Source organism: Muscardinus avellanarius (genome assembly GCF_963383645.1).
Source record: "Muscardinus avellanarius genome assembly, chromosome: 16".
NCBI classification, from domain to species: Eukaryota; Metazoa; Chordata; class Mammalia; order Rodentia; family Gliridae; genus Muscardinus; species Muscardinus avellanarius.
The window spans coordinates 46647981-46659065 of NC_137802.1; the positions used below are offsets into that span (position 1 = coordinate 46647981).

Below are 11085 nucleotides of genomic sequence, written 5' to 3' on the forward strand. Positions count from 1 at the left end.
TGGAGGTGTTGGGGAGAGCCTTAAGCAGCTCAAATTGCTTCCTTGAACTGCAGGATATATTCCCTCCCCTCCCCCCTGCCAGTCCCATCCAGGAACCCAGGCGTGGTAATGGGGGGAGGGGGCTGGTCTTCCAGGCCCCTGGAAATCCATTTTCAGCAAGTCTTGAAGATGCTGATTTTGTCCCCAGCATCATCCCTGTCACTCCACCTCCACCTGTCCCTGGCTGAGAGGCTGGAGGGCTTTCAGGAAATTGGGACAAGGGTGGAGGGCATGACTCCCCTTACCAGTTTGGTACCATTTAATGACCTGCTGCAGAGTTTATACCCTGGGCATCAGTTTACATCCTGAGTCAGTCTAAGATGGCTGTTCCACGAAGGCTGGGTGGCAGGGCTGGGTTTCCTTAAGGCCCCAAGAACTGCACCCTGCCCCAGATCCACAAGGAAAAGCCAGGGGCAGCCTCTTTCTGGTTCCCTCGGGTTTTCCACCACACCGATGCTCTTTCCCTCTAGGAAGGTTCCCTTCCTCCCTCCTCCAGCCTTATTGAACCAAGATAGTGAACCAAGATAGGGGCTCAAAGGAAAGCAAGTCTTGTCCTTCCCTTTGTACGCAGTACAGAAAGGAGGGGAAGTGAGCTAGCCCAGAATACCGCCCACCGCGCTGGGACAGAAACTTGCGTGACACTTGCACCCTGTGGAATGAACATCTAGGCCCAGAATTCCTAATGGTTGGGGGATCCCGGGTGGGCTTTTCTGGACTGAGTTCCATCCCAGAAAAGCCCAGGGTTGGAGGAGGAGGGACTGTGGGGCAGGCTAGTCTTCCAGCTCTCTTTTTCCAGGAGCTGTGGGCCCTGCTCAGTGGCCTGGGGCTGGCTCTCCCTCCCTCTGTCCCTCAGCTTCCTACCCCACTCACCCAGCCGGGCTTGGCTGAGCACTCCTCCAGTTTCTAGGCTCCCTCGGAGCACACAGCAGCGGCGTGATTCCAACCATAGCCTCTTCCCTCGGCAGCCCAGGCTTCCGATTCCACCTTAGGTCATCTGTTCCACGTTTTGAGGCCACAGTGGCCTTTGGTTTTGTACCTGTCTCCCTCAACCCCAACCTCTGGCACTCAGGTTTGTCCTGAGAGGGCCCTAACCCTGAGAATGGCGCAGGGCTGCCAGTGTGGGGAGGGAAGCGGGAGGCTGGGAGAGACCTCCTCCCCCTCGGCAGGCCTCTACCCTCTGGATTCTTGCAGATCTGTCTGGACAGACGCTGCTGTCAAATTGACCAAAAGATTCCCGGCTAAGGCCTACAGAAACCCCGCCTGGCTTCACTTTAAGGGAGGGGGGCCCAAGTCACAGCCAGGCCCCGACAGCCTCCGGCGCGGGGCTCTGCAGGCCGGCTTCCCTGGCTTGCTCCAGTCTCCCAGCCAGGCCGTCCCTGCCCGCCGCAGGCTCCCGGCCGCCTGCCCAGCGCCCTGTGAACCTTTTCCAGGATTCATAGAACAACGGGAACTTGTGCCAGAAGGCCCAAAAGGAAAACCATGTGTGTTGTTGGGGCAGAGGGAGTAAAGTAAAACAGACAAGAAAGAAAGACACTGAAAAAAAATAAAAGAAGGAGACAGCCACGGATCAAGAAGGAAGAAGGAAAACGGAAGAAAACAGAGAGGAATAGAAGCAAATCGAGAGGAAAAATAATGTCAGTGGCAGATAAAGAGGGAGAAAGCAAAAGAAAATAAAAATAGAGCAAGGGGAGGTAGGGGAACCAGAGAGTAAAAGATAAAGAAAAAAAAGATATATACCAAGCAAGAAAGGATTATAGTCCACAAAGATTAAAATAAAATAAAAGACTAAAATCAGAGAAAATGCAGGCGGAAGATAAGGCCAGAAGGAGGAAAGAGTAAAGAGCGCTGCGCCCCATGAGACCAGCTTCGTCAGAGCAGGAGAAGCAGAGCGACCCCAGCAGCTCGCCCACCGCCCCGACCGTGGCGGAGGAGGAAGCGTCCCCGCCGCAAACCAGCCGCCGTCCACGGCTCCCCACGACCCACCTGAGGGCCTCCGCCGGCGCTCCGGCGGGGAGAAGGAAGGCGCGGGGGCTCCCTTTGCAAAACATAAAACGTAATCGAACAAATGCCCCCCCCCCCGCGCGGGGCGCCGGGCGACCCTCGCCCCTCCCTCTCGCCGGCGGCCGAGCCCGGGCGGGGCGGGAGCTGACACCCAGGTGCCAAGTCCCCGCGGCCGGAGCCCCCCCGGGGGCGCGGCGGCCGCTCAAAGGCCGGGCTGTAAAGGTCAGCGGCCCACTGCCCGCCGCGATGAATGGGCTCCCGGAGGTAAACAGACTCTTAACTTTCAACTTGGCCTTGACCTTCCTGGAAGTGTCTGGCGGGTATGTAAAGGAGCCGGCTGAGGCTTTCTGCGCCTTTGGCTAGGTCGGGAACAGGAGCTGGGCGGCTCAGGGCTCCTCCCGGGTCTGCCTGGGGGGCTCCCAGCCGGACACAAAGGCCTCCCTGGGGCTGGGGCCCCGCAGGCTCAGCCCAGGCCGCCTGGGAGGCGAGGGTCCTGGGCTGTGGGGGAATCAGCCGCAGAACCCGCGTAGAGCCCCGGGGAAGACTTGGAGGTTCGGAGCCCCAGCAAGTGACGAGTGACCTACATTCTCCAGGGCAACTGTCCTTTTCAAATAAAAGCAGGTGGCTTCTTCCGAAACAGCTCTACACCCAGGAACATACGCAGAAGGCGTATTTATTCAGTTTATGAAATACTTTCGTGTGCATAATCTCATTAAACGGTCACAGCATCCTGTGAGGTAGGAATTATTAACTTAATTTTACAGACAAGGAGACTTAATCTGACCTTACCGGACTCTGAGATAAGGCTTAGGAGAGAAGCACACTCCTCTTGTAGGAGCGCAGACCCATATGCTAATAAAGACGAGGCCCGGAACTGCTCCCTGAGATCCAGCAGATGCTGAATAAGTCGGAAAGAAAAGCAGTATCTGTTTACATGGGGTCTTCAGTAGAGCTGGTGACCAAGTTTAAGGTGGTCACCGCTGCATCCTCATGCTTATTTCCATAGATATAGTACGAGGGCTGTGTCTCCAACTCAAAAAGCTAGCCAGGTGTGGTGGTACATGCCTGTAATTTCAATATTTGGGAGGCTGAGACAGGAGGATCTCAGGTTCCAGGCCAGCCTCAGCAATTTAGCATGATCCTTACCAACTTAGTAAGGGCCTGTCCCCCCCACCAAAAAAAAAAAAAAAAAACAAATTTAAAAGGGGCTCAGAGGTTTATCTCAGAGGTAGAATGCCCCCTGGGTTTCATCTCCAATAGAGGAAAAAAAAAAAAAAACCCAAAACTCAAAAAGCTGAGTTGAGGGGAAAGCTACTGTCATTTTACTTTTTTGGTAGTGTTAGGGATCTAACCTATCAAAACCAGGGTCTAGGGAAGCGCTCTACCACTGAACCCTAGCCCCCGCTGCTATGAATTTTTAATTTTTGTTTTAGTTGTTTTTCCTTTAAAAACGAGATATAACTGATGTATAGAAAAGCATAAAAATCCAGGCTGGAGATGAGCTCAGTTGTGGAGCACTTGCTAGTACTCAGGAGGCTCTGGCTTTAATCCCCAGGTTCAATACTTAAGAAAATAAGGTAGCCAGACTTGGCGTGCATGCTCTAATCCCAGTATTCACATTTGGGAGGCTGAGACAGAGGATTGCGGTCCACGCAGACTCGGCTACTTAGTGAGGCCCTTTGCAACTCAGTGAGACCCTGTTTCAAAATAAAGAATAAAAAATTGGGCTGGGGGTGTAGCTCGGAAGTAGAATGCCCCTGGGTTCCATCCCCAGTACTGAAAAAAAAAAGAAAGAAAAAAATGTGAAAAAGAAAGAAGTACAAATATCCTAAGCATACAGCTTGATGGAATTTCACAAAGTAAACAGACCCTCAGATGGGGATGGAAAACGTTCCCGGCACACCACAGGGCTGCTTTCCCAGTTAGGAGCTCCCCCTCTCAGGGCAGTTTCTATTTTGATCTCTACCTCTCTGGATCTACACTAACTTTGCTTGTTCTGACCCCACCCCTACCCCACCTCTACTGCAGATCCAACTCTTGCTTGCTAGACAAGTGTTCTGTCACTGAGCTACCTCCTCAGCCCTTTTTATTTATTTTTTGATTTTGACACAAGGTCTCCCTAAACTGCCCAAGCAGGCCTTGACCCTGAGCTACTCCTGCCTCAGCCTCCAGGGTAGCCGGGATTACAGGCATGTGCCACTGAGCCTGGCTTGCTGGTTCTTGTGCCGTGTAGAAATGAAATTAGGGAGAGGGGGGAGAATGAATAAAGAACACACTTCCGTTGAAGTTACGTCCACTCGTGACAATGCCAGTCTCATTGCCGAGGGCGAGGGATGGAGCGGGGAGGGAGCCGGGGGAAGCTCGCCGTGCTGTGATCACTCTGAGCTACTTTATGACTCGAGACTACGACACACCAATAAAAATATATTTATCCTAGAGCCGGGCATGGTGGCGCACGCTTGTAATCCCCGCGCTTGGGAGGCAGAGACAGGAAGATCACACAGGTTCGAAGCCAGCCTCAGTTACTGAGTGAGGCTCTCAGCAACTTAGTGAGACCCTGTTTCCAAATAAAATATAAAATAGGTCTGGGAGTATAGCTCAGAGGTAGAAAAGCCAGTTCCACTCCCAGTACCACACACACACACACACACACACACACAAATATATATATATATAGGATATATATATATATATATATCCTAGACATTCGAGTAATTCATTCATGTTGTGTATAACAGCAGTCGATTTATTTATTTATTGAGGTGCTGGGGATTGAATGAACCCAGGGGCATTCTACCTCTGAGCGACATCGCAAGCCCTATTATTTTTGTAATTCTTTGTTTTGAAACAGTCTCACTAAAGTTGCAGAGGGCCTAAGTAGCCGGCTAGTCAGGAACCTGCCTGTCTTGTCTCAGTCTCCCAGTAATGGGATTACAGACGGACACCAGCACTCCCGCTTGTTCTGTTTAAGTCCCGGGCAGTAGTACATCATTGTTTCAATACAGCTTGAGTGTTCACTCAGTTGCTGTTGGTGAGCATATGGGTTGTTTCTCGTCTGGAGCAATTATGGGGAACACGGTCAGGGACCTTCTAGTACGCGCTGCTGCTTCTGCTGTTGTGATCTCTTCCTCTTTCTCCTCCTCCTTTTCCTTTTCAAAATGTGAAACGCTTCACAAGTTTGCATCCTTGCTCGGAGACCGTGCTAATCCTCTCTGTATCGTTCCAATTTTAGTATGTGTGCTGCAGACTCGAGCACTAGAACATGCCTTCTGATAAACATTCATTTTCATTTGTGTTGGGTTTGTGCCCAGGAATGTTGGGTTTTAGAGCATGACTGTGATTATTTTTTTTAATTTAGGGATCTATTTGTGCCTGTACAGTACAGGCATGAATAAATTTACACACAGTTTCTACTCCACACATGTATATGTGTATGTTTGCCTAGTGGAAGCTAAAACTGTGGGAACATCCTTCGGATCTGTCGTCTACTGGGTAAAAACTACTGAAAAGTTTTCAGTCTTTAGGGAGAAATCCTGAGATGTCTGTCTTTTGTGACGAGACAAACGGGGGCTTTGATGAGAAACTGGAAAACATTGAAGAGACATCTCTTTCCTTTCCTTCCGTGTTGTTTTCAAATGCAATAAAATCTAGCAAGGATTTTGTGCTTGGTGTCTTCAATTATTAGCAATGTTCACTGAACATTTCATTTATTAGCAATGTTCACTGAACTTGCATGGGTCTGTTCCCACAAAGTGGCTCAAGTTCAAGTTCAGATGGGTGAGGGGACAGGGCTGAACCCACCCCAGCAGAGTTCAGGGTGGTCTCTTCCATACAACTGGTAAGACCCTAGTGCTGAATGGAAAAGTTCCTGTCTCCCCCCACTCCCGAAAAACTGGGGATTCTAGAAAAAACAGACAGAAGGATTTGATTTGGGAGGGATAGTGAAGGAAAACAGAAATCCTCTAGCAACAGATTTGTGAAACAAACCACTTAAATCTTCAGAATTATGCTGCACAAATAGACCCCAAGAGAGGGGCCTCCAGCCATTCTCCCAGTGGCCAGGGCTCCTTTTCCCATTCCCTTTCCTCCTAAGGAAATGTAAACCCAGGAGAAGGCAGCTAGGGTCCTGGGTTTCCTGGGTGGATGTGTGCTGGCACCTCCGGCAGTTTCCAGGCCCTCCTGGTCTAGGGCAGAGCAGAGCCTTGGCCAGGCCACTCCACATGCCCGGCTCCTACATTCTTGGGGTTCATGACCATTTAGCCAGGCTTGGCTCCTCAAGACTTCCTTAGATGTCAGAAAAGTGGGGAGAGGGATTGTCTTTTCCAATGGGGCACTTCAGGATTTTATAAGATTCTGTCTCCTCTCCTCCTTCAATCTCTTTCCCCGCTTTGGCCTGCTGCCTACCCTTGAATCTCTCCCTCCTCCTCAGTCCTCCCCTCTCTCTCCCCCTCTTCTTTCCTTCCTCTAGTTTTCTGCCATCTTTCTCCACCCTTAAACGGAAATCCAGACCCTCTTTCGCAGGCAACATGTAGAGGCCCCATTTCCCCTTCGGGCCCTGACGTTGCGTGCCCTGGGCTCCAGAGAGCTCGATTTCGACGTCGCTCATGTCCCCCGCCCCCTTGCTCCCCCTCACCCTGGATCGGGCCTCCCGAGCCTTCTGGGCAGTAGCTAGGGCCCCTGGGGAAGGGGCGTCCCAAGCATAGCCCTGGGCGTCTGAACAGCGCATTGAGCCCTGGAGGAGCGTCGGGGATGAACTGGGGCTCTAACGCCCAGGACCCAAAGCAAAGGGCTCCCCGAAATCCCCGTAACCCCCACTGCCCAGCTAGCTTCCTCTAGCTCAGGCTCATTCCCGGGCTCTCCTTTGAGGCCGGGAGCGGCCTCTCGGCCCCACCCCCGACTCCCCTTCCCCCCAGGAGATGGACACTTTATTGGGAGAGCTTTTTATTCTCTCGTTAAACCTTCCAAAGCGCAGGAGACAGAGTCAGGGAGAGAGAGAGAGAGAGAGAGAGGGAGGAGGCGACGGAGGTGGGGCCTGGCTCCGCGTCCCCTCTCCCTCCGCAATTTCTGCGGGGCGGGTTTTATGGGCTGCGGGGCCCCGGCCGCAGCCAATGAGCGCGCGTGCCCGCGCCCCTGCGCCTCCTGCGTCAGGGCGGGCGAAGGCAGGCGCCGTGCGAGCTGGGAGCGATTTAAAACGCTTTGGATTCCCCGGGCCTGGGTGGGGAGAGCTAGCTGGGTGTCCCCTACAGATCCCCCACCCCCAGCACCCCATGAGCCGACCCTTGGCCCTATGGAGCCCGGCAATTATGCCACCTTGGACGGGGCCAAGGAGATCGAAGGCTTGCTGGGAGCGGGCGGGGGTCGGAATCTAGTGGCCCACTCCCCTCTGGCCAGCCACCCCGCGGCGCCTACGCTGATGCCCGCTGTCAACTATGCCCCCCTGGACCTGCCAGGCTCTGCGGAACCGCCGAAGCAGTGCCACCCGTGCCCCGGGGTGCCCCAGGGGGCGTCCCCGGCTCCAGTGCCTTATGGCTACTTTGGAGGCGGATACTACTCTTGTCGAGTGTCTCGGAGCTCGCTGAAACCCTGCGCCCAGGCGGCCACCCTGGCCGCCTACCCGGCGGAGACTCCTGCGGCTGGGGAGGAGTACCCGAGCCGCCCCACCGAGTTTGCCTTCTACCCGGGGTACCCGGGACCCTACCAACCTATGGCCAGTTACCTGGATGTGTCGGTGGTGCAGACCCTCGGCGCCCCTGGGGAGCCTCGCCACGAGTCCCTGCTGCCTGTGGACAGTTACCAGCCTTGGGCCCTGGCCGGTGGCTGGAACGGCCAGATGTGCTGCCAGGGCGAACAGAACGCACCGGGTCCCTTTTGGAAAGCGGCTTTTGCAGGTAACCTCCACCACCCTGGGTCCCCTTGGTTCTGAGCGTGGGCTGTGGGCTACGCTGGCACTTCCCTGGGAGGAAGAGGAGGAGGAGGGAGGCTTGAGGCTGGTGAGGAGGAGCTTGGTGCTCCTCGGTTGCCTATTAAGGACTCCAAAGGAGGGTCCAGGCTGCTGGAGGGCCTGCATGAAGGCGCCGGAGGGTCAGTGTGAGGGACCTGAGCCCAAGGACAGCCAGCCTCCCTCACTTCCCCCAGGAAGTTTCAGCCTTTCAGTGTATCTCTGAGAGCCTTGGACTTCTTTGCTGTTGAGTGGGCCCAAGGGTCTCTACCCAGCACAATCCCAGCTAATTCTACTCAAAGGCTAAGTAACATTTCGGTGAGTGTGAGGGTAGCTGTGGGGTTCCAAAGGGGGGTATTGGGTGTTCTCTAGAGGATATGACTCTCACTTTCTCTTTGGTGAGTTTTCATTCTTCAAAGGAGATTCTAGATTTCCTGCCACCTCAAGTGTGTTGTGTGTGTGTGTGTGTGTGTGTGTGTGTGTGTGTGTGTTGGGAGTGGGGACAGAAATGTATTTTCTCCTGTACAGATTTGCCTGTAGAATCTGTAAGAGTGGCAGGGTGAAATTGTGTGTAAGGGTGGCCAGGTGTGGTAGCACACGCTTGTAATTCCAGCACTTGGGAGGCTGAGACAGGAGGATCACAGGTTCCTGGCCAGCCTCAGCTACTTAGTGAGGCCCTGTTTCAAAATAAAAGAATAAAAAATCAGGTTGTTGGGCAGGGGGTGTAGCTTGGAGGTCAAATGCCTCTGGGTTCTATCCCCGGACACGCACGCAAAAAAAAAAAAAAAAAAAAAAAAAAAAAAACCAGGTTGTAAGGGTGTCGCTCAGAGGTGGAACGCCCCTGAGTTCAATCCCCAGCATCACAATAAATAAATACATAAATAAATAGAACAAAAAATAGGGCCGTAGCTCAGAGGTAGAATGTCTCTGGGTTCAATCCCCAGTACCGGAAAAAAAAAAAAAACGTTGTGTGTTCGTGTGTGTGTGTGTGTGTGTGTGTGTGTGTGTGTGATCCTGGGTAAAGGCCTGTCTGTGAGTGGTGGTTGTGTCTGCACACTCCCTGGAGTGAAGGCAGTGATAGGTAAGGGTAGCCATCAGGAGCAAGGCTGAGACCATGGGAGAGCCCCGAAGCCAGGGGGTGCCCCTGTGTATATGGGGGAGCCGCTGTCGGGTGACCTGGACGCACTGGCCCGCAGGATGACGTAGCTGCGGGGCTTTCAGGGCCCGGGTCTGCGCTAGGCGGGGCGGGGGTCTGAGCCTGCCTTCTCCTCCTCCCCTTTCCCGCCACGCAGACTCCAGCGCGCAGCACCCTCCGGACGGCTGTACGTTCCGCCGCGGCCGCAAGAAGCGCATTCCCTACAGCAAGGGGCAGCTGCGAGAGCTGGAGCGGGAGTACGCCGCCAACAAGTTCATCACCAAGGACAAGAGGCGGAAGATCTCGGCGGCCACCAGCCTCTCCGAGCGCCAGATTACCATTTGGTTTCAGAACCGCCGGGTCAAGGAGAAGAAAGTTCTCGCCAAGGTCAAGACCAGCGCCACCCCGTGAGGGGTCTTCCTGGCTGGGTCGGGGGCAGGGGAGTGTGTGTCCTGGAGACTGCCAGGGCCAGACCGAGCTGAGGACTCTGCTGAAGGACCCCCAGAGACGACGACACCCTCGGCAGGCCGCTGGCTCCTGGACTCTTTGGTGGGGGCAGCCCCGGCACTCTGTGTGCCAGGAGTGAGGCAGGAGTCACAGTCCTGTCCTTCCCACCAGAGTCCCCAGAAGAGCCTGTCCCCATCATAATCATTCATCCCAACAGTGGTGATAATCAGATAACCAGTACTAGTTGCCATGATAATTAGTCTCATATTTTCTATCTAGAGCTCTGTAGAGCACTTTAGGAACTGCTTTCATGAATCCAGCTGATTATGAATAAACTTGGAAGGAGACCCCTTTCTAGGGCAGCTTCCTCTCAGACCCCCTTGCGTTTACACCTGCCTCCCCATTCTCTTGTGAGAAGACCCAGGTGAGGCAATAGGCGAATTCTTCTGTGTAACTAGGACGCGCTTTTTCTTTAGCATTTTTCTAAGATGAGGGCCCTGCAGTATGGACCATGCTTAGTCCCCTTCCTCCCTGCCCATCCTCTAGTTGGACCCACTGGGAAGCCCCCATCTCTAACTCTTAGATTTTCCAGTTCCGTGAAAATGAAACCCATCGGCTGCTCTAGTCCAGAGGAATGGAGTTTGAGAAAGTGCCTGGGTAACTGAAGGTTCCTCAAAGCCTCCCTTATTGTTCCTGGTGGTTCCCATCCAAGTAGGTCATGATTTGTTGAAATAGAAACTGTGGCCTTGTAGATGGGCGCCTCCCAAGGACAAACAGCGGTTGCAGCAGGAGAAAGGGGTGTCCTGCCCTACCTTCAATCTGCTCCCAAACATGCTGGAATAGCCCAAGAGGACAGGAAACCAGAAAACGGCCGTCTCACCACCCATTTTCTCCTCTCTCTTTCTGTGACTCCCAGAGGAACTTTGAGGTCTGAGGCCCCCAAAATATGCAGGCTCTTTTGTGGATGGAAAACAGTCCACCACAGGGTGCAAAGACCCAGGAGGCCCGTGAGAGGCAGAGCATTGCCAACTCTTTCCCTGTCCACGTAGACCCGGATATAAAGTGTGAAGTTCTAGATAACTGGAGATGGACTATTTACAGAGCTGGCACCCAGAGAGGGACACAGGGCCCTCTGTGCTGATGCCCTGATGTCTTATACCTGGACCCAGTGCATGGTGAGACTTGCTGCCTGGGCCTTCCTGCAGTCTGGCTGGGTATGTGTATGTGGGGGTCCCCCTTATTCCGCACACAGGCTGGCACTGGGGGAGTCCTCTGGACCTAACTTCCCAGCAGTTGGCGGGCAGGCAGCTAGCAGCTGGTGGCAGACAGAAGCCACAGTCTCAATGGGCTTTCCCTTTTGGCTCGGGGCATACAGTTCCCCCACCAGAGGCTGCTGGTTGCCACAGCCAAAGGATTCAAGTATGTTGGGCCGGCGGTCCGGTGGGATCCCAGCCCTGGCTCCTCTCCCGGGAAAGAATGAGGAGGGAGGCAGCTCAGACTCTTCTAAATCTATTTACCAAAGAGG

At 53.8% G+C, this 11085-nt stretch overlaps 1 protein-coding gene across 1 annotated transcript; it reads left to right on the plus strand.

Annotated features, from left to right (window-relative positions):
- Positions 1-7327: 7327 nt before the first annotated feature.
- HOXB13 (homeobox B13) lies at positions 7328-9524 on the plus strand (the record flags this gene model as incomplete). Its single annotated transcript, XM_080713722.1, has 2 exons — positions 7328-7928; positions 9271-9524. The coding sequence occupies 2 exons, from the start codon at positions 7328-7330 to the stop codon at positions 9522-9524; spliced, it is 855 nt and encodes a 284-aa protein (XP_080569848.1).
- Positions 9525-11085: the final 1561 nt, after the last annotated feature.